The sequence below is a fragment of the Saccopteryx leptura genome, chromosome 2 (genome assembly GCF_036850995.1).
Source record: "Saccopteryx leptura isolate mSacLep1 chromosome 2, mSacLep1_pri_phased_curated, whole genome shotgun sequence".
Taxonomy (NCBI): Eukaryota; Metazoa; Chordata; class Mammalia; order Chiroptera; family Emballonuridae; genus Saccopteryx; species Saccopteryx leptura.
Genome location: NC_089504.1, coordinates 114,391,605 through 114,414,978, shown reverse-complemented (window position 1 = coordinate 114,414,978; position 23,374 = coordinate 114,391,605). Strand labels below are relative to the sequence as shown.

Here is a 23,374-nt window from a genome sequence, read left to right as displayed (position 1 = left end):
ACAAAGACAGGGGTACCAGACTCTCAACATTGCTGTCATGGTGTTTTAAGCTCACCTAACTCCCTGCTTGAACATATGTGAAACCCACAGAAAAAGTTTCCCAATGGAGGAAAGAACATGGTACCAAGCAGACTCAGGTGTCCCCATGACCTGGGAGTGGTGCTGCCCAATGAAGCGGTACTTGGGCTTATCCATCACACTGCTCTGACGTGGGTGAGCTCGTCCTGCTAGGTCAAGGGCTCAAGCTAAGTTCCTAAGGTGCCTAGCCAGGACCACATCCTCCCAGCTCTGCCAGAACCTCTCCTTTTACCCCCTTTCCAATCCAGTGGTTTTGTGACCCTAAGTTGTTTAAGTACCAAACGGTATGCATCTAAAAGTGCAGTGCGCACAGAACCCCGCGCAGGAACTTCCTCACTTGGGGGGTGGTGGTGAAGGAGTTTGCGTCACCCAGGTGGCAGCCAGGGCTCTTGCTGATAGTCCGACGCCCCTGGCTGAACGGTACCCCATGTACACCGGAGCCCCCAAGTCCTTTCCCTTCTCTTGAGAGGGGCGGGGCCGGCTGGGCGGCGGGGCGTGCCTTTCGCAGGCCTGCTGCAGTTACAACGCCTCTACGGCGCCATGGCGCTTGTTGCTCTACCGATAGAGGATACACTTTCATTTCTGTAAAAAGAAATGAGTCACACAAAGGCCTTCTTGCACATGGCAGACTTTACTGAAGATGTGGAGAGACACAGGGGGTTTTCATAGCAAAAATATAAAAACTGAGTTGAATATTAGACATCCATGAACTTAAAAAGACCCTTAGCCATTTCTAACTGGACTTCACCAGACTACCAAGATACTTGCTCCCCTTTTCCCATCCTTTCCCAGGAAGTAAATAACAAATTCCAGGCAGCTTCCTATTCAGAAACGGCTATTTGTCCTGTCCTCCCTTTCCAGACCCTCCCCTGGGGCCTGCTCTCTCAGCCTTTAAACTCCCCTGGGCCTGCTCAGTAGAGCTTTAGTGAGGGGGGGTGGGGGGGGTGTACGCGCGCACATGTGCGCGTTTAAGAGCAGTCATGGGAAGTTTTTATAACCCCAATTTGGCGATTTTAAACCAGTATGCTGCAAGAATTTTTAAAACATGCAATACCTGACTGTTTAATCAGGGGCACTGACCTCTTTTCCCTTAGATTTTCAAATACAAAAATGACAACAGCCAACACACAACAATTGCTATCTGGTATTAATGAATCAAAATTATATCCACTTTTTTGGTCAGATCAGTGAAAAAAAAATTTTTTTGGTGTTCTGCAGAATTTTAGTAATTAGTTTATACGTGCCAAGAGATGGAAAAGGTTGGAAATCGCTGCCTTAAGTTATGAGCGTTCTCGGAGACCTCACAGGGACAGAGTTAGGGGTGGTGCTGATTGCTCTCTTCCCAACAGCTACCTGAAGTCAAAGCCATGTGACCCCAAGAAGCCTCCAAAGAGGTGAGTCACCTGCCCAAGATCACTCAACTTGTAAGAAGCCAATTCAGTCCCAGACCAGCTTGGCTCCAGGGTTTAAGGTCTTAAAAACAACTTGTACAGATTAAACTCTGGGGAAAAGCTTCTTGTTTTCATTCTTGAAGCTGACAGAACAGATATGTATGAAGGGGTCAAACACAAGGGGTAAACTAAACACATAAATTACTGCTTGACCTGCCATTCCTCCTCAATGCAGGCTGTGGCCCAGGTGAGCACTGGTGGCCCAAGAACCCACACAGGGCCCAGCCCTGCCCATTGTCAGAGCTACCTGCTGTCACCACCTCTGCTTACAAGGATGTCAGCCCTCTGCCTCTAGCCCCGTCACCACCCTGCCCAGTGTCCCCTGAACCCTAGTCAGGGAAGGGGAGCGGGCGGCACACTGAGCACACCGGGGCGGGAGACCTGGGCCTGGCCACGCCACGGCAGCCCTTGTTCCTTACTCCTCGGCTCAGTCCTGAGAGGGCAAAGCCTGTCTGCACACACGCACACGCATACCCTTGTGCACATGCACCTCAAAGTCAAAGGCACTCCTGCACGTGCCTCTCATTAGATCATCCTACTTTATGGAAGTTCGTTGGTGGCCACTGGGACACAAGCTGCCGATTCATCATCAGACCCGTGTTCCCACGTCCCCATCTCGATGACAGTGCTTGCTAGCTCTAGATTGTGTCAGGACGGCAAGGAGCTCTACCCTCAAGGGCTCAGGAGCCCCCGCTACTCACCTCCTAAGCCCCAGTGGCACAGATCCTACTGCCTTGTACATGGGCATTCATCACCTGTCTACCAAGCACCTGCTAGGCTCTGGACGTGCTTACTCTACAGAAAGTAACACACCAGGAAATCCAGTCTCCACCCACAGAAGCTGAGTCGAAAAGGAAAGAGACTCAGTAGCAGTCTGCATGTGCTTCTCTGTGGTCCACAGCAGCTCCGGAGCTGCTTTCTAAAAGCCAGATCAGACTTTTCTCTTGCTTAACACACTTGCAGAACCTCCCTTCACATGGAGTAAAAGCCCAAGTCCTTACTGAGTCAAGGGGTGTTGGCCTGCAGAGGAGGGAGCTGGATGTCTGTCTCCTCCTCACCAGGAGGGCTGGCCTGGGCCGGGTGCAGCCCCTGCTTGTCTCCACCCCTGGGCATTTCTGACATATCCTCCTCTCTGTTGCTGGAACACACCAGTCACCATCCTGCCCTCACCCTGCCCAGGCCTCAGAGGCTCCCCACGTCAGCGCACACTTTGACAGCGTGAGTCACAGTTCACACGTCTCGCTTCCTTGCTCACTTTGTCTTTCTCAGTAAAACGTAAACTCCCAAGGATTTCATCTTTCTTGGTCACCAACACATTCCCAGTGCCTGGCACAAAGCAGATTAAAAATGTGCTACGTGAATGAATAAACGTATGAATACTCCAAGGAAGTCAGTTCGCCTTCATGCCCCACTTTCTTCACCTTTAAAACGAGGATAGCACAGTCCCTGTCAGGTGAGGATCAGCAGAGATGACAGAGGCACCGACTTTCCGTTACCAAGTAACAAGTACTCTGACAGGTCAGGAATGGAATGCTTCTACCACACAAGAGCTGGCGTTATGAACCGTCTGCATGAGAAGAGATGACTGCAGCCCGGCTTTTGAAGAATGAGTAACAGTTCTCTCGTAGGGGCCGAGGGCTGGGGGCGCATGTGGTGCATGCTGGGAAGGGTGATTCAGAGAGTGCAGGGAGGGTCAGATGAGGCTGCAGCAAGATGGGGCCAGGGTCAGGTCTCCCATCTGCCCCAAAGGCCACAGTCTGCCCTACACCAGTGGGTCAGGCTTCTACACCTCACCTAGATCCCCTACAATGGACTGGTTTGGAATTGACAGTTGTAAGTAGGTGACCCTCCATTAGGCTACTGAGGTTAGTTCCTAAAGGAAAGGGAAAACTCATAGCCATCACTTGACCCCAACGGCACTCCTTCTCACCCATGACACAAAAAGATCATTGCCTTAGCTTGTGCTTTTGTCCCACGGTCAAGAGGCTGCTCACACATCCTTCATTAGCGTTTGTCCGAAGGTTCCCAGTCAGCTGGTAGAGCAGGCATTGTGAGCTCCCTTATCCAAACAGCTCCAGGAAAAGGGGAGGGGAGAGGAGAGGGATGTGCGGGTGACTGGGGTAGGGGCAGGAGAGCCTTACACAAACATCAACCTTCACAGACATGCCACCCAAGCAGGGGCCTCAGGGACCCCCACCCCATCTCCGCCCCCATGTAAAGTTAAGCAGCTTGGCATTAGGTCTAGCGGTAGCCCAGGTCTTTGTTAAAGTCGCTTTTTAATAAAAAGAGAGAGTGCTAGCCTATGGAAGACAGAGGCAGACCCACTGGCTTCTTTTCCCCACCAGGAATGCTGGCCAGCCTTCAGCCTTCTTCCTGTTTGCTTATTCAAACATTGCCCTTCCGTTTAGGGGCAGCCTGTCTCAGTTGGGGCCCCTTCCATGAATCCACTCTCCCATCTCTGAAGTCCATGTGCTCTGAGAATCAGATCAGCCAGTCTTCCAATCTGACTCCTCAGACTGAAGGTTGCCACTATTAATAAAAAAGTATATTTATTGAACACTTTTATGTATTCAGCCCTATGCTAGGCTCTCTACATATATGAGGTAGGTACTGTTGTTATACCCATTTTACAGATGGAGAAACTGAGGCACAATGCAATTAAGTAACTTGCCCCAAGGTCACGTCTAGGTATAGTTGAGGGCCAGGATGCCAATCCTAGTGGTCGACGCGAGCCCTTGCTCCAATCCACTTGGTACCCCCTCCTAGATGCTGCCTTCCTCATTTGTGTATTCCCATATATACTATATCCCTGAGTGCTGGGCACAATAAACACCTGTAGGTTGAATCCCAAGCTTCTGGGATTGTGGTTCCCATTGGAGAAGATACCAGAGCCACTAGATGGCAGCAAAGAGCCAGGCCCAGGCCTCCCTGAGGAAGGTGAGTGATGAGCTAATTATCATTTGTTTAGTGCATCTTGCACAGGCACTTTGTAGACATTCTTTCTCCTCCACATTAAGGCCTTCTAAGGTGGGTGCAATTGCCTGCCCCCTGTTACAGGCTCAGAAAGGCGGAGACATCTGGCTGAAGTCAGGCCGTGAGGAATACTAGGATGAAGCCAGGACTGCTGAAACACGAAGCCCCTGCCAGTTCACAGGAGAAATAAACAGAGACCAACCGCTTCAGCTGGCTGTCTCTAGACCCAGAGTGGGTTCCACACCACTCCTCCCTCATCCCCAGGGAGCACAGAAACCACTGGGGAGGGAGTGGGTGGCCTGGGCTGGCTCTGCAGTGGTCACCACCGGACAGGCATCTTGGCTGGGAGGGACGTAAGGCTCACAGAACATCAGGACTGGATAGTCTGAGACCAGCGGTGCACCACAGACCTCTGACCAACACTCGGCCTTCACCGCCGAAAAGGATGCCGCGTGACGCCAGCCGCAGCACCTCACCTCCTCAGGCTGGCTCCGGCCCTGCCCTCCCACCTTCCCTGTCCCTGCCTCCTCTGATCTAGGACCTCTTCCCCCTACAAGCCAGCAGGGCCATGAAAACCACAGTCACAGATGGCTAAAAACTAAACAGCTCTGTGTCCTCATCTAACCTACCCAACAACTCAGTCACCTCCACACCGAAAATCCACCCCTGCGTTGGACCAGTCTGCCTATTAGAGTAGCAGCAGAGGTGGCCAGGAAGTGCAGCTGTGGGCACACTGGAGCACGCACAGAATGGAGAGCCCACATGCCTATCCCCAGGCCTCCCGGGGCAGCCGGCAGCAGAGTGCAGGGGCTCGAGGCACCAGAGGACGATCCCATCTTGAGCTTCAGTGTCTGGTGACATTCCTGGCTGAGTCCATTGGGGCGATGGCTTCAGAACTGCCTAAGATGCATCTCTGGGCCGTTTCCAGCCTGCTTCTCAGACTGCCCCCTCCTCCCCCAGTCCCTCCCAGGGCTCCTACCGCCAGATGGGGTCCTCTGAAAATACACGTCTTGGGTTTATTTGGGGTTGGGCACTGCAGGTTCAGGCACAGTTTGTTCCTGGGTAGGAAGAGTCAGCTTTCTTGGCACTTCAGGGGGCTGCCCCTGCAGGGTCCCTCCCCATGTTCCTATACACACAGCGTCTCTTCCCCCCTCCCTGTTCCCCAAGTCTCTTATTCTTTCACCAGCCGGTAGATGTGGTGTTGAGCCCCATGCTCGCTGGCTGACACCTCAAAGACATATGCAATACACAGCAAAGTCTCCTGTGTGTCTCTGTTGGTGACCACCTAGAGGGAGAAGAGATGAGGGGTAAGGCCCCCGGAGAGGGCATGCCATTTGCTTGAGCCCCTGCCCCACCCCTCCCCCAGCCCTGCAGCATCGGCAGCCCCACACCTGCAGGATGGTGAAGTTCTCCAGCACACTGTTCATCATGTACTTCTCGGGTAGGTGCTTCAGCTTGTGGATGAAGTTGATCATGTACTCACAGAGTGGAGACCGGTGGATGCGGTACGAGTAATGGCCATTCTCATAGCGGGCATACTCTGTCTGCAGGACCCAGGGACAGGAGGGTTTAGAATCTCTTTTGACCACATTTGGCCCAGGCCTAAGTGCATGGGGAAGCTCCACCATTAACTCAAGTGGAAAGAAAAGGCAGAACAGAGCCTCCCTCCTCCCTCAGTGACTGGGACCACGGGGACCATTTATCTTGAGTTCTGATACTCAGAAAGTGAGTATGGGAGGAAGAGTACTTCAAAACATAAGAGTAGTGGCAACAGGCAAGACAGGATAGATGATGACTCAATCCTGGGCACATACTGAAATAACACAGGTGAAGAGTGCACAGCAATCCTTATGGACATAGAACTGCGTGTGTGCTACACGTGTACACACACACACACACACATACAAGATTGTATGCAAACAAATTAAATCTGAATCAGATTAGTGAGTAGTATCAATGTCAATTTTCTGGTTGTAAATAGTTATAAAAATGGTTGCCTTTGGGGGAACTGGGTGAAGGGTACATGGGATTATAATTACATGTGGGTCCATAATTATTTCTTTTCTTCTCTCTCTCTCTCTTTTTTTTTTAAGTGAGAGGGGAGATAGTGAGTCAGACTCCAGCATGTGCCCTGACTGGGGTCCACTCTGCAACCACATCTGGGCCAATGCTTGAATCAACCAAGCTATTTTTAGCACCTGAGGCTGATGCTCTCAGACCAATCAAGCTATCCTCAGTGACTGGGGCCCATGCTCAAACCAGTCAAGCCCCTGGCTGCAGGAAGGAAAGAGTGAGACAAGGGGGAAAGGGAGAAGCAGATGGTCGCTTTTCCTGTGTGCCCTGACTGGAATCAAGCCTGTGACGTCCATATGCCAGGCCGACGCTCTGTCCACTGAGCCAACGGCCAGGGCCACAATTATTTAGAAATTAAAATTTAATTTAGGTCCTGGCGGTGGCTCAGTGGATAAAGCATTGTCCAGTGCACTGAGCTCACAGGTTCGATCCCCAGGCAGAGCACATATAAGAAGCAATCTATGAGTGCACAACTAAATGGAACAATTAAGTAGAAGAGCAAGTTACTGCTTCTCTCTCTCTCTCTCTTCCTTTGTCTGTCAAATCAATAGAAAAAAAAATTTAAATAGTAACTTAGGGTAAATAACTTAAGAAGCTTTTTACAAACAGTTATTGCCCAGATTCCACTCTAGAGATTCTGGGCTAGGTGCTGTGAGGTGGGATTCGGGCACTGGTGTGTTTCAAAAGCTCTGCTGGTCTCAGGTGTAGTTAAGGCTGAGAACACTGGGGAGAGGATGTCGCCTTCCTGGTCCCAGTTGGGCATCTGATCGTGTATAACATGAGGTGGGTTACCAATAACTAAGAGGCTGTGAGGGTAAGGCTTCATTAATCCAGACAAACTTGGGGAAGGAGGAGGGCATGAATGAAGACCAGACTGAAACAGTGAAAAGCTCTGGTTAAACAAGTGCACAGGGTGCTCCTACCTCCACTTTCTCTACCACCTGCTTGCCGAACGAGCAAACCTTGGTGGAGCAGGTGATTATCATGTTCTCAGGACTCTCATACTGGCTGGAGACCCCGTAGAAGGAGCTGCCTTCATCCTCCATATTGGTATTGAGGTCTGCCTGGAGAGAGACACCGGAAAGCCAAGAAGCAGACAGGAATGTCAGCAGGCACACTACCGGGGGCAGCGTCAAGGAGACCCCTAGGCAAGGAAGCAATGGGGGGCTTGAAAACGTAGTGAGGAGGAGCTTAGAGAGCTTCCAACTTTCTCCACTTGCAGGCCTCATATAAAATGAGGTTGTGCGGAAAGAGAGAACACTGGGACCTGCGTTAGCTACAGGGCAGGAATGTGGACCGTGCCTGAAGAAGGACCGGCAGGAAGCTCAGCTTGAAAGGGCAGGAACCTGAACAGGCAGGAACACACAGGGCGGGGGGGGGGGACATCCATGGGGCCAGGCCGGGCTTAAATCTATTTTTCTAATATATATAAAAATAATCACATAACTACTACAAAATGATTATTCATGCGCCACCTAAAAGAATGCTCTGTACCAGCTTGGGTAGGACTGGCCCAATCTTCATAGGCTCTTCCTACTACACAAAGGTAGCAGTTGCCCCAGAACCCCCAAAGTGGTCTGGACTTGCCCTTCACTGCCCCATGCTGGCAAGATTTGTTCAGTCGGCCTTATCCCTAGCAGAAGTAAGCACCCTAGAGCCAAGAACTAAGATCTCCCCAGGGCTTGAACAGTGTCAGGTACAAGATGAGCTTTCAATTAAAGGTCACGAGGCCCTGGGCGGTGGCTCAGTGGTAGAGTGTCGGCCTGGTGTGCAGGTGTCCCGAGTTCGATTCCCAGCCAGGGCACACAGAAGAAACGCCCATCTGTTTCTCCACCCCTCCCCCTCTCCTTCCTCTCTGTCTCTCTCTTCTCCTCCCGCAGCCCCAGGGCTCCATTGAAACAAGGTTGGCCCAGGCGCTGAGGATGGCTCCATGGCCTCTGCCTCAGGTGTTGGAATGGCTCTGGTTGCAACAGAGCAACGCCCCAGATGGGAAGAGCATCGCCCCCTGGTGGGCGTGCTGGGTGGATCCCAGTCGGGCGCATGCGAGAGTCTGTCTGACTGCCTCCCTGTTTCCAACTTCAGAAAAAAAAATAAAATAAATAAAGGTCATGTGTGGTTGTTCCACCTCTCACCTCTGGGTGGCGCCAGGTGAGACAAGGTTCCCTTGGTCCCAAGGAGAGACCTACAATTTCTGCTTATGGGGGAGTCCTCTGAATCCCAGCTCTGCTTCCATTTCAAATACACACCAGAGTCTTCTGTCACTACTTCCCACTCTGGCCCTTTAATCAGTCAATCACCCATTTATCCTGCCCCAGCCCAGCATGGGTAGGGACGCAGTGCAGGCTCAGAGTGGCCGAAACAGTGTCTCTGCTCTCAAGAAATCTACAACTTATGGGATAGCAAGTGGCACAAGTGAGCTGGTTGCCCAGGGAAGCAGGGAGAGAAGTGGGCTGGAGAAGACAGATAACCCACCAGTGACAATCCAAAGTGTGCCCCGGAACCTGCCCTGTGGCCATGCTGCAGAGACCCAGGAGAGGCCAGCCAACGATGCAGACAGTGCACCACAGGGCGCCGCATCTTGTCCGCAGGGCCCCATTCTTCCAAGTACAACCCCACCCACTCTCCTTTCCACCCTGTATCCCCTCCCCTAACGACCTCCCCCAAACAAGTTCGCTTCTCTACTTTCTCAGCCTAAGAGGAAAGCCCCCCCCATATTACCCTAAGAGCTGGCCCCCACCACTTGCCCTCCTGCCCTCAGAATGCCACCTTGTTCCCATCCTCCACCCTATTCATAGCTGTGGGTGTGAGTGGGCAGCTCACAGGCCGTGCCTGGAACAGGTGTGGGGGATCGGGTGACTGACAGATGAGCCAGGACAGCCGTAGCGCTGGTGCGGGGGCTGGAGGGGCTCAGATTCATTGTCATGTGCTGGTATGTGCCTGGGAGAAATGTCAGGGCCCAAAAGGGGACAGCAGGCTGGGGTGATCAGACAGTCTGGGATACTTTCCTCCCTTCGTGGCCTCAGCTCAGCTCTGCCCAGCATTTTCCATTTGCAGCTGCTGTTAAGGGCCATCAGTGTCCCAGAGTCCCCTCCCCACCCCCTAGTCCCAAAAACAGAGGTGGTCTCGGCCAGCCTCACATGTCCTGGGGGAGGAGAGAGGGGTCTTAGCTTCCCAGTCATGCTCCAGGGCCCACCATACTAATCGACAGCACAGCCTCACAATTCAACCCTTCCTGCACCCAGATGCCACGTGCAGCCGGGAATGCCTTGTCCTGGCAGTCCGGGAGTCTAGGAGTTACTTACTGCTGCTGTCTCATCAGTGAGAGCACTAATTTCAGTGGCAGGTTGGATTGGGGGCGTCAAAGGCCTCCTCCCACTCCAAGGGGGCTCTCTGATTAACGTCCTAGCAGGCCTGTACCAGGCCTGGGGCCAGAAGAGGAAGGTTGCCTGGGAGGAGGAAGAAAGGCTTCAGGAACATGGCACTGTCCTGTTGCCTTGGGCATTATTGTATGGCTGGTCCCACACCAACCAATGGCCGGGCAGGAAGAAGCCAGGCCAGGGCCCAGGAGTTGAGGGTCCAGATGTCTGGGGACACCAAGCTGCCTGTGAGGACCCCATGGTTGACGATGCAGACAGGAGCATTTCTTTTCCCCACATCACAGATTTGCACTTCCTTGCTGCCTCTACCCTCCCCAGATAGGAGGAGGCAGAGAGAAGAGATCCCCGCCAAGGTGTCCTGGCCACCGACCCGCATCTCTGATTTCACCTGTCCTCACGCTGCCCAAGCCTCTGGCCTTCAGAGAGGGTCTGGCTCAGCACAGGGTGGGAGGAGGCAGACAGCCTTCCTTCACTGCCAGCTGCCCTCACACAAATCAGGTCCTCAGAGACACAGGCCATGGCAAGCCCTCAAAAACAAACTGCTCATTTGCAGGTGGAGAAACAGAGGCCCAGAGAAGCTGAGGCTTGCTCAGGACCTAGCTCTCAAAGCCAGTCTAGAGCCTCCGCATGCCAGCTGGGGCCGGCGCTGCCCGCCTCGTGCTCCCTCACACCCCAGGGGAGCCATGCTTGACCACCACGCTCCCCTGCACAGCAGGTGCTGCCCCAGGATCCTGAGATCCATTCTGGGTTCTCCCACTCGGAATGCGAGCTCCTGGAACACGTTGGGGTCACACAGCACAGGTGGTGTGCACAGCCCATGGCCGGGATACGAAGGTCATGCATGGAAGCTGCCTAATCATGTTTCCTTGGTCCCTACTCTTCCTTACCTTTTCCTCTCCTCCCATATCCCACCACTGACCTCCCCACAGAGTCAGAAAGAAGGAGAGGACATGAGCCATGAGCAAGGCTGTGGGACAAACAGGGCAACCCTCCCCATTTTCTGGAAGGAGGTCTGGTTTCTAGGAAACCCAAAAAGCCCAACTGCCCAACTCTATACTGACAGCCCAGAGTTTAGTCTGCTCTTCCTATGTGGCCAGGATCTGCCCTCCTCAGGGGCCTGAGGCTCCATGTTTAGGCAATCCAGAGCCTTCTCTGACAGGAGCAGGGGGAGCACCAGGACCCTGCAGGGAGGGCACCCCAGCTACTCTGCAAGGCAGCCAGTTTGGTGAAACAGTTCTGAGCCTGTGCCCTGGAGCCAGACTGCCTGGGTCTGAATCCTGGCTCTGCCACTAGGAACTTGGTGACCCTGGCAAGTCATCTCACCTCTCTTCTCTGTGCCTGTCTCTCCTAGATGGAAGGGGACTGTCAGCCCTACCCACCTCGGGGGCACGGCAAGGATATATGTCACCTGATGAAGACGGCGCCTGATGTAACCCTTCGCCGACACCCTGACCCACCTCACTGTGTTCACACCAGGAGTGGCCGCGGAAAGAGGCTCACCCTGGCTGGGTATCTCAAGGCCAACCCCTACTTACTCCATGCCTCAGTCTCCCCCCAGTGGTGAAGCTGGAGGCCTAGGAGGGTCCATCATATCTGGATGGTAGCTAGAAAAATGCAGAAAATTACCTCCAACAGAAAGGAGCCTATGGAAAGAGCCCCAAATATGCCATCTCCCCACTCCAGGGCCGTATTGCCATAAATGCCTCCTGCCAACTAGGACTCCCTTCCCACCTGAAACTGCAGCCTCAGGATGGCTGATCCACCGCTGGGAACAGCATGGGTCACTTCCGCCCAGGTCCTTTTTCCGAGTCAGGACTAAGGCTGGACGGGTTTGGAGGTGGAAAGGACTGAAGTGGAGGGTGTCACTTGCCTAGAGGAAAGGCCAGGAGCCCCCTTAGCCAGTGGTGGGCAAACTCATTAGTCAACAGAGTCAAATATCAACAGTATAACAACTGAAATTTCTTTTGAGAGCCAAATTTTTTAAACTTAAACTGTATAGGTAGGTACACTCCTTATTGAGGTAGTGCCCGCACGTGGTATTTTATGGAAGAGCCACACTCAAGGGGTCAAAGAGCCACTGTGACAAGCTACAGTTTGTCAACCACTGCCTAAGCACACACAGGAAAAGGGAGGGGCCACACTGGCTGTATGGTGACCGTGGTCACTGGCTGCCCACAGCAAAGCCTCTTGGTCCCAATTCCCACAGTCAGGGCTAGAAGGGCGAGCAGGGAGAAGAAAAGCGGAAGGGAGATTGTTTAAGCCCTTTTTGGCTGAGGTCCAAGAGGCTGCTGTCTCTTCCTTGGCCTGCATTATGGTAGTCTCCTGTTTGCTCCCATTCTGGAGAGCTAATTTTTCCAGCTACGCACAACTCTGGCCATGTCATGCCCTACTCAAAAAACCTCAGTGATTCCCCATTACCTAAAGAGAAGGGATAGCAAATACGTAACAAATCTGCCACTATCTTCCCCGGCTACACCCGTAACCGACATTACCAATCTAGCTCTTACTTTCTTGAGATCCTTCTCAAGCAAGCATTCCAAACAACTACCAATCTATTGCAGGGGATACTCAGGCTAAAACCCATTTTCCTGGACATAAAACAGGAGATGAACTGCATAAGCTTTTTTTTTTTTTCCAGACAGTCAACTAGAAATAACAGCAAAGAACTTTTTCAAATGTGCCTCATCGCCTGACCTGTGGTGGCACACTGGACAGAGCATCAACTAAGGATGCAGAGGTCCCAGATTAGAAACTCTGAGGTCACCAGTTTGAGAGCAGGGTCACCAGCTTAAGTATGAGATCATCAACATGATCCCAAGATCGTACTTGAGCCCAAAGGTCGCTGGCTTGAGCTAGGGTTCACTGGCTCAGCTTGAGCCGCCGGTCAAGGCACATATGAGAAGCAATCAATGAACAACTAAAAGTGACACAACTACGAAAGCTTCTCATCTCTCTTCCTGTCTGTCTCTCTTGCTACAAAAAAAAAAAAAAAAAAGTGCATTGTCACAAAGGCAAAGAAAACAGAGAAGACTGAAGGCTAAAGGCTGACTGGAACCAGAATGGATTCTGTAGGGCAAAGGAAGCAAAAAGAATCACAACCTAAAAGTGCTTCCAGAGGGCTGACAGACAAGAAGTGAGGTGATGTGCTCGAGAGAAGCTCCAAGCAGCCTGGGGCAGAGGGACCAGGAGAGTGGGCTGGGGTTAGCACATGATACAACGCATGGGGTGGAATGAAGACTGTACGCAGAGTGGGCAGGCCTCCAGGCAGCCTGGGGCAGAGGGACCAGGAGAGTGGGCTGGGGTTAGCACATGATACAACGCATGGGGTGGAATGAAGACTGTATGCAGAGTGGGCAGGCCTCCAAGCAGCCTGGGGCAGAGGGACCAGGAGAGTGGGCTGGGGTTAGCACATGATACAACGCATGGGGTGGAATGAAGACTGTACGCAGAGTGGGCAGGCCTCCAGGCAACCGCCCCCATCTATCAGCAGAAAATGAAAGGGTAACAATCTTCAGAAATTAAATAAGACTTAGAAGGGGGAATAAGACAAGAATGAAAACAGAAAAATTAAGTGAAACCTGCATAAGAAGGGTGGGACACCCCGGTCCTGTTTCCTGTCTCACTCCTAGAATTCTACTGATCAAGTAGATCCCTTTCCAGGGTGGGGAAATCAGCATTAAAGGAATCTTCTCTGGAGAAACTGAACCACCTTAGGAAATAAGAGTCTAGCAAACACAATGACATTTATTGGTTTCCTCAGTAAAACAGCTGACTCTCAACCCCAATCACATTAAACAGCAGCCCACTGGGGGACAATTCCTGCTTGTGCACAGAGCTCCTAGTCATTATTAAAAATGAACAAAACTGCCTGACCAGGTGGTGGCACAGTGGATAGAGCGTCTGACTGGGTTGTGGAGGACCCAGGTTCGAAACCCCGAGGTTGCAGGCTTGAACGCGGGCTGATCCGGCTTGAGCACAGCGTCACTGGCTTGAGTGTGGGATGAGAGACATGACCCCATGGTTGCTGGCTTGAGCCCAAAGGTCACTGGCTTGAAGCCCAAGGTCACTGGCTTGAGCAAGGGGTCACTCACTCTATTGGAGCGCCCCCATAATGCACACATTAGAAAGCAATCATTGAATAACTTAAGGTGCCTCAACGAAGAACTGATGTTTCTCATCGCTCTCCCTTCCTGCCTGTCTGTCCCTATCTGTCCTTCCTGTCTCTCTCATTTTAAAAAAATATGGACAAATGATACATATAATAAAAGAAATAATAAACTGGACTTCATCAAAATGTGTGTTTCAAAGGATACTATCAAAAAAGTGAGAAGAAAGCTGGCAGAAAGGGAGATATCTGCAAGTCATTTATTTGATAACAGACCTCTATCTATAACATATAAAAAATTCCTAAGTCAGTAGAAAGACAACCCAATTGAGAAATGGCCAAAGGAGTCAAACAGACATTTCTCCAAAGAAGATACAGAAGGCAATAATCACAGAGAATGTCAAGTGTTGTGGAAGGTGTGGACAAATTGGGACCCTCATATGCTGCTGGTAGGAATGGTGCAGCTACTTTGGAAGACAGCCTGGCAGTTCTTCAAAAAAGTAAATATAGAGCCTGACCAGGCAGTGGCGCAGTGGATAGAGCATCGGACTGGGATGTGGAGGACCCAGGTTCGAGACCCAGAGGTTGCCAGCTTGAGTGCAGGCTCATCGGGTTTGAGCAAAGCTCACCAGCTTGGACCCAAGGTCGCTGACTTGAGCAAGGGGTTACTTGGTCTGCTGTAGGCCCACGGTCAAGGCACATATGAGAAAGCAATCAATGAACAACTAAGGTGTCGCAATGAAAAACTAATGATTGATGCTTCTCATCTCTCTCCATTCCTGTCTGTCCCTATCTATCCCTCTCTCTGACTCTCTGTCTCTATAAAAAAAAAAAAGTAAACATAGAGTTACCACATGGCCCAGCAATTCCACACCTAAGTATATACCCAGGAGAAATACAAACATTATGTCCACACAAAAAGATTGTACCAAAGTGTTCATAGCAAGATTATTATTTTTTTTTTTTTCATTTTTCTGAAGCTGGAAACAGGGAGAGACAGTCAGACAGACTCCCGCATGCGCCCCACCGGGATCCACCCGGCACGCCCACCATGGGGCGGCGCTCTGCCCACCAGGGGGCGATGCTCTGCCCATCCTGGGCGTCGCCATATTGCGACCAGAGCCACTCTAGCGCCTGGGGCAGAGGCCAAGGAGCCATCCCCAGCGCCCGGGCCATCTTTGCTCCAATGGAGCCTTGGCTGCGGGAGGGGAAGAGAGAGACAGAGAGGAAAGCACGGCGGAGGGGTGGAGAAGCAAATGGGCGCTTCTCCTGTGTGCCCTGGCCGGGAATCGAACCCGGGTCCTCCGCACGCTAGGCCGACGCTCTACCGCTGAGCCAACCGGCCAGGGCCATAGCAAGATTATTCATAACAATCCAAAGCTCAAGACAACCCAAATGCCCATCAGCTGATGAAGAGATAAAACAAAATGCAGTGTATCCTTTACAATGGAATATTAGTCATCCTTAAAAAGAAATGAAGTGGTAGTACCTACTACAATATGGCTGAACCTTCACTTACAATAAGTGAAAGAACTAGACACAAAATGCTCCATAGTGTATGATTCCGTTTGTATGACATGCCCCCAAACGGCAAAGCTATACACATAGAAATTGGACTGGTGGTTGCCTCGGACTGGGGGAGCAGGCGTAGGGGATGGAAGCTCCAGGGCACGGATTTACCTCTGGGGTGGTGAGCATGTTGTAAAATTCACTGGTTGCACAGCTATGTGACTATACTAGAAACCAAAACAAAACACTGAATTGTACACTTTAAGTGGGTGAATTGTATGGTAAGTGAGATATATGACAATAAAGTTATAAAAAATATAAACCAAAAAATACAGGCAAAGATTACAGATATTTGAGAAACCCTCCAACTTGAAAGATGAAGACCAAAACAAGACAGAAAGGGAAACAAAGACAAAGAAGGGAGCAGAACGGCCCTGGCCAGTTGGATCAGTGGTAGAGTGTCAGCCCAACGTGGGAATGTCCCAGGTTCAATTCCCAGTCAGGACACACAGAAGTGACCATCTACGTCTTTCCCTCTCCACCCTCCCCCTTTTTCTCTCCCTCTTTCTCCTCCTCCCGCACCATGGCTCAATTGGTTTGAGCACATTGGCCCTGGGCACTGAGGATGGCTCAGTGGAACCTCTGCCTCAGGCGCTAAAAACAGCTCAGTTGCTAACATGACCCCAGATGGGGGAAAGTACCAGCCCCAGATGGGGGTTGCTAGGTGATCCCGATCAGGGCAATGCAGGAAGCTATCTCCTCTCCTCTCACTTGAAAAAAACAGGAAAAATGAATAAATAATATATATATAATAATATAATAATATATATATAAATTTAAATGTTTAGCCCTGGCAGGATAGTTTGGTTGCCAGTTTGATCCCCAGTCAGGGCACATACAGGAACAGATTGATATTCCTGTCTCTCTCTTTCTCTCTCTCCCTGCCTCTCTCTAAAATTAAAAACTAATAAATTTAAAAGTTTATGGTAAAAATCCAGTACTGGACAGAGGTGTGGCATAGAATCTAATTCACAATTGAGTGTACCATGCACCATGACCACAAAGAAGGAGAAATGCCATCAGTTGAATCCTGATTTTATTTGGCAATTTACTCATTAAAAGCATATTTCCCTGGCTCCTCCGTAGCTGGGCGCAACTAATGAAGTGTCATGTGGGACTTTTAGGAAGGCTCCTTGAAAGGAACTAAGCTGGCTTCCTTCTTCCTGCTGCCTGGAATGTGGGAATGACAGCTGGAACTGAGGATAGAAGCCGTGCACTGAGGAGGGCAGAGAGTCAGAGTCAGGTCCCCTGATCCCAGGGAGTACTAGCCCCGGGCTGTCTACCTCCACACTTACTCCTCATGAAAGAGAAATCAACCATTTATTGATGCCACTGTTACTTTGGCTTTTATGTAACTTGCCCTCAGGTAGATGCACACTTAACTAATTCAGGAAAATTAGAAGAAAAAGTTAAGGAAATCTCTAAGCAAATGGGTTTGAAAAGACAAAAATAAATATCAGAGTGTGAGTCCAGGAGATCCAATATCAGACAAATAGGGGTTCATGGAAAAGAAGAGATAAAAAGGAGAGAAAGAACATACCAACAAAATAATACAAGTACATTTCCCAAAATTAAGAGACACTAGCCTCATGATTAAAAGCGCCTACCAAGTGCCTGGCTCAAAAATAGTAAGTAAAACAACACCCTCGTCAAAGCACATCAACGTGAAATTTAAGAACATAAGGGATAAAGAAGAAACGTAAAACTTCTAGAGACCAAAAAAACCCCAAAAAACAAACAAACAACAAAACAAACCTCCCAAACAAGTTACACAACAAAAAATAGAGAATTAGAATGCTATCCAACTATGCCTGTTAGAAGACAATAAAGTAATGCATTAAAAAAGGATTATTGCGCCTGACCTGTGGTGGCACAGTGGATAAAGTGTCGACCTGAAACACTAAAGTTGCCAGTTCAAGACCCTGGGCTTGCCTGGTCAAGGCACATATGGGAGTTGATGCTTCCTGCTCCTCCCCCCCTGTTCTCTCTCTCTCTTTTTCTCTCTCTCCTCTCTGAAATGAATAAAAATAAAATCTAAAAAAAAAAAAAAAAAGGATTATTGCAATCATTTCTCTTGAAAATGATTTATAATCTAGATTTTGTACCTAGCAGATCTATCAATCAAGTACAAAAGCTGACATTTTAAACAAAGACTTAGAACATTTATCTGTTAGGATTTCTTCCCTTAGGAAGGATAGAGAATGTGTCCCAGTAAATGAAGGGGACACCAAATCAGAGAGAAATGTGAGATTGAAGAAACTGCAGATTCAGCCTAGGAGAGCTTCAATAAAAAGGGTCTCAGGATGACAACAGGCCTGGAGAACAACCAGTTAAACTGGAACAGAACAGAGATATTCAGGGCAAAGACCTCTATGAGAAAGGGGGAACTGATCAATTATCTGAAAGATTCGAACATTTGGGAAAAATTTTATTTTATTTGGTAATTATAATGAAGCAATTGTAAAATTTTAATAATGGTTTATGTAAAATATGCAAATAAGAAAGTCATTAATTTGTAGAAATACACAAAAAAACCTGTATTAAAAATAAAATTAGCCCTGGTCAGTTGGCTCAGTGAATAGAGCATTGGCCTGACATATAGACGTCCTGGGTTTGACTCCCGATCAGGGCACACAAGAGAAACAACCATCTGCTTCTCTCCCCCCTTCTCCACCTTCTCTCCCTCTTCTCCTCCCACAGCCAGTGGCTTGATTGGTTTCAGTGTAGGCCCCAGGCACTGAGGCTAGCTCAGTTGGTCCCAAGATGTCAGCCTTGGGTACTAAAAATAGCTCTGTGGATTCGAGCATCAGCCCCAGATGGAGGTTGCCAGGTGAATTCTGGTCAGGGTGCATGCAGGAGTCTGTCTCACTATCTCCCCTCGTCTCACTTAAAAAAAATTAAAAAATTTTTAAAAATTTAAAAAGGTCGCCCTGGCCGGTTGGCTCAGCGGTAGAGCGTCGGCCTGGCGTGCGGGGGACCCGGGTTCGATTCCCGGCCAGGGCACACAGGAGAAGCGCCCATTTGCTTCTCCATCCCCCCTTCCTTCCTCTCTGTCTCTCTCTTTCCCTCCCGCAGCCAAGGCTCCATTGGAGCAAAGATGGCCCGGGCACTGGGGATGGCTCCTTGGCCTCTGCCCCAGGCGCTAGAGTGGCCCTGGTCGCGGCAGAGCGACGCCCCGGAGAGGCAGAGCATCGCCCCCTGGTGGGCAGAGCGTCGCCCCTGGTGGGCGTGCCGGGTGGATCCCGGTCGGGCGCATGCGGGAGTCTGTCTGACTGTCTCTCCCCGTTTCCAGCTTCAGAAAAATACAAAAAAAAAAAAAAAAATTTAAAAAGTTAATCACAAAATACTTCCTGGCTCTTCTGGTGGTCAACATACATTGTCAAAAATGTAAATATTTTATTGTTTTGACTAAATTATATAACTTATTACATAGGATAATATTGGAATGATGAAGGAAAAAATGGTATAACACAGCTAATTTTTTTCTACCATAAGGATAAATGTCTTAGTCATGATATCAAGGTATGAAAGTATAAACATATTATTTACAACTAAGGAGTTAAAAGCCAGAATAAATAGCAAAAATTTATAGCGACTATCTCTGGGGATTGGGACTGGGGTTGGGGAGGAATGGGACAAGAATCTGATGTTTCAATTACAAGTCTTTTGGTATTAATTCATAACATACCTATGAGCATGCACTGATTCCCTTCCTCCCTCCCTCCCTCCTTTCCTTCCTGTTTATTTTATTGATTTTAGAGAGAAGGAGAGAGTAAGAGAGAAGCAGGAACACTGACCCGTTCCTGTGTGTGCCCTGACCGGGGTGGCACTGGCAGCCTCTGCGGCTTTGGGATGGTGCTCTAACCAACTGAGCTATCAGGCCAGAGCCGATTTAATTTTCCCATTGATTGACAGAGAGAGAGAGACAGAGAGGAAAGGACAGAGGGAGAGAGAGAGGAAGGGGAGAGAGAGAAAAGCATCAACTCATTGTTCTACTTATTTGTTCTACTTAGTTGTGTACTCACTGATTGCTTCTCATAAGTGCCCTGACCAGGGATTGAACCTGCAACCTCAGTGTGCCAGGATGCCACTTTATCCACTGAGCCACCTCTCCAGGGCTGAACATACACTGATTTAAAAATAAGATAAAAATAAAAGAAACTATTACCTGTTTTTCATCCCAGGATAGATTAGAACCCAAATTATTTGTGTGTGTGTGTGTGTGTCTCAGAGACAGAGAGGGACAGAGAGACAGGAAGGGAGAGAGATGAGAAGCATCAATTCTTTGTTGCAGCACCTTAGTTGTTCATTGATTGATTTCTCATATGTGCCTTGACCGTGGGGCTACAGCAGACCGAGTGACCTCTTGATCCAGCCAGTGACCTTGGGCTCAAGCTGGTGAGCCTTGTTCAAACCAGATGAGCCTGCGCTCAAGCTGGAGACCTCGGGGTTTCGAACCTGGGTCCTCCGCATCCCAGTCCGACGCTCTATCCACTGTACCACCGCCTGGCCAGGCAAAACCCAAAACTTTTGTGTGATTAGGACATCCCAGGATCTAACTCACCTCTGCAGTTTTATTTTCTATTATTCCCTCTCATACACCTATACCCGTAACTTTCTCCTCTGGAGCCCACTTCCTTATGCCTCCACCAGGCTGTAACAGCCTTTCCCCATCTCTGCCTAATAGATCTTGCCCACCACTAAAGGCCCAGGTCCAACTGCCATCCTGCTCCCAGAACAAGCTGTCTTTCAGAGTGCAAAAACTAAGCGTCTCAGAGACCAGAGGCCTTGGGTCTCAGTTCCAGCACTTGCCTCTTCTGGGGAAAGCCAGCTGCACGGGTTTGGTTGTGAATAAAAGCTAGTCTAAGAACCCAGGCCAGGGGTCTGTAAGCCACCTAGAAATAAATGTATATAAAATTTTGTGTGACTAAGCCTATTTCTAGGAAAAGTAAAGCTTTCAGATAGTCAACTCTAATCAGAGTAAGAATCCCTGAGCTGTCTCCTGGGTGTTAATAAGGGTGCCAGGGAGAGGAATGTGGGAGGAGCCACCGTGGCCTGGTGTCAACGCTCTGAAACTATTCAAAGGCTCCAATCACAGACCAGAAGGATTTCCTATACTTGTTACTGCCGGCTTAGTTCGCACTTGTCTGCCTCTTCCCTGCATCCCTTCTGGGTGTGTATTCTACCCCCTGGAAAATAAGCTTCCAGAGCAGGCATTAATTATGCCTCCTAGTTTTAGAGAAGACATTTTGAAAGGAGGAAACTCTACCCACCTGTCCAGGAGCAAGGCGAGGAAGGCAGCGGAGACCAAGTCTATAGGCTAAGCTGTTTATAAGTTGAGCATTTCTTTTGGGCTAACCTTTCCTAATCCCATAGTGCACTTCTCCAAGCCTGTCCTTGGAGATGAGCTTTTAAGGACCAACTGCCTTGCTCCAGGCCCTGAAACCAACTCATGTGATGCCATCCAAAGACTCAGGTAACTCAGGGTCCAGGTTCGGCCTCCACCTATCCCTCAGTATCCCCTAAGTCTTCCTACCATACTCAGCCTCCTTAAGGCGGTACTTGTTTCCAGCCAGGACTGCTATTACCACAGATCAGAAAAGGGCCTTGAAAAAAAAAAAAAAAAGAAAGCCCGTGGTCAAGGCACATATGAGAAAGAAATTAATGAACAACTAAGGTGTCGCAACCAGAAAAGGGCCTTGTACTACTAGCCCAGCTCTCTGGCCCCACTGGCCTGGCTCCCAGTCTCAGCCATCGCTGCTTGCTCCTCCCCTTCGCACTGGCCCCTCCTCCCCAGATGTCGACCATGGCAAGGGCGCCGTACGCCACCTCTTCCCCTTTCCTCCTCACTCACATTGATGTGCTGGGGGTAGGAAGGAAGAGTCTATCGAAAGCTTACCCAGAACTTCACGAGAAAAAAGGCATTAGAAGGTCCCCGTTCAAAGAGCTCCTTGAGTCCACCCTTTTTCTCCGGGAACTTGTCATAGATCTGGCGGATGTCCACAGCTTCGAGGTAGGGGTCACTGTAGCTTGGGCTCGACTGGCCGATGTGTACGAATAGGTGCTTGTTGTACTGTGGAGAGAACAGCTGGTCTGAGGGAGGGGGAGGGTCAGCAGGGCAGACAGAATGGACCAGAGCTCAGATCTCAGTCACGTGACTGAGTAATGTCAGCTCCCTGGACCTCAGTTTCTCTACCAGTAAAATGGAGACAATGAAAACATTGAATGTAAGGCAAAACTGATGGTATAAAGCATCTGGACGCAGCGCCTAGCACCTAACAGGTGTTCAACAGATTTTAGTTGTTGTTCTTCTTAGTCCTGCCTGTCACTAAACATCTCCAGGCATCTTTTTCTATCTCTGGGCCTCTGTTATTTCATCTGTGAGGTCAGACCACTGACCTAGATGAGGTGTGTTCAAACTGTGCTCCACCCTTAAAGACAGGGGTCGGGCACCTCTGTTGTTACAACAAAACAAAATCTACTCTTGTTGTACACACTGGGATTTGAGTAAGAGCTTGATAGATTAATGGGTTCTTGAGTTAAAAACAAGTTTGGAAATGTCTAAGTGAAATGGCCTGTGAATCTCTGTCGGACCAGATGCCTCCAAGTGCTGCTTTGACCTTTGCAGGTAATGCTGGTCACCGAGGAACCAAGACACTGAAGGGGACAGGGTGGGGGCTGGGCTCTGCTCCCAGCCTGCCTCCCAGGGATGGGGGTCAGACACAGCAGGCTCCTCAGAGACACAGGGAAAGGATGGACCAACCAGGGTGGGGCTGGGATGAGCAGCTCTGGACTGAGCGGTGGCTGGGTCAGGAGGAGAGAGAACAGGAGGGAAAAACAGAGGTCAAGGGGCAGGAAAGGGGAAGGCTGAGAGGTGGGAAAGGGACAAAGAAACCACAGGGAGCTTTGGGACTGGAGCTTCAGAGACAGGGAGAGACCGAAGGTGAAGGAAAGAAGAGGGAAGTGGCTTGAGAAGCGAAAGGAAAAGGGGAGAGGGGTTCAAGGGAAGGAAAGGTTGTAAAGGAATGCAGAACCTAAGTTAGAGCCCAAAGTGGAATGGGGCAGAAGGGCTGGGCGAGAAGGCCCGAAGCGGACGGAACAGGAGCTGGGGAAGCGAGGGAGCTCCAGGGCGCGTGCGGCCCACAGAGGAGCACCTACCGTGTCAGGGTCCTGCTGCTGCTCCAGGAAGGCAGAGAACTCCAGCATCCAGAGCTTGGAGCTGGCCACGCTGCGGCCCTGCCATGGGGGCGCTGGGGGCGCTGAGGGCGATGGGGCGGGTCCTGCCGGAGACTCAAACCCTGCAGGCAGCAGGAGAGGCACATGGGAGCCTGCTCGCACACGCCCTCCCTGCACACACCCTCTGTGAGGGTCCCTGCACACACCCTCTGTGAGGGCCCCAGGCCCACCCGTGGGGCCTGTGCTGGCAAGGCAATCTCCTGTCTCCCCGAGCGAGGCTCTAACAGGGGCGGCGGAGGGGAGTGCAGAGCACTGGCTAGCGAGTCCAGGAGAAGCCCTGGCAGGGAGGGCTCAGCCTGGTGCAACTCAGTCCCCTCGGTCCCACACAGAACTACACTCAAGGGAGGCTGCACGCAGCCGGGGGCCTGATATCTACTGGCTGAGAGGACTTCTACAGCCGGCTCCGCTGGGTTCTCACCCTCAAGGAGCTTCTGGTCCAATGGGGAGCTGACCAGACAAGTCATTAATTACAGTGACATAGGCCTCACAAGAAAAGAAAGTTTCCTGTTTGG

General features: G+C 50.4%; 1 protein-coding gene across 4 annotated transcripts in view; it reads right to left on the bottom strand.

The window, feature by feature from the left end:
• Positions 1 to 851: 851 nt before the first annotated feature.
• TEAD4 (TEA domain transcription factor 4) overlaps positions 852 to 23,374 on the bottom strand; it is an 81,763-nt gene continuing 59,240 nt past the window's right edge. For all 4 annotated transcript variants that reach the window (XM_066368590.1, XM_066368589.1, XM_066368591.1 and 1 more), the window contains 5 exons: positions 22,785 to 22,924; positions 21,526 to 21,699; positions 7,499 to 7,639; positions 5,894 to 6,046; positions 852 to 5,787 (listed from right to left, as the gene is read on the bottom strand). In XM_066368590.1, coding sequence (XP_066224687.1) covers positions 5,674 to 5,787; positions 5,894 to 6,046; positions 7,499 to 7,639; positions 21,526 to 21,699; positions 22,785 to 22,924 — 722 coding nt within the window. In that variant the 3' untranslated portion in view covers positions 852 to 5,673. The remainder of the gene's footprint in view (positions 5,788 to 5,893; positions 6,047 to 7,498; positions 7,640 to 21,525; positions 21,700 to 22,784; positions 22,925 to 23,374) is intronic.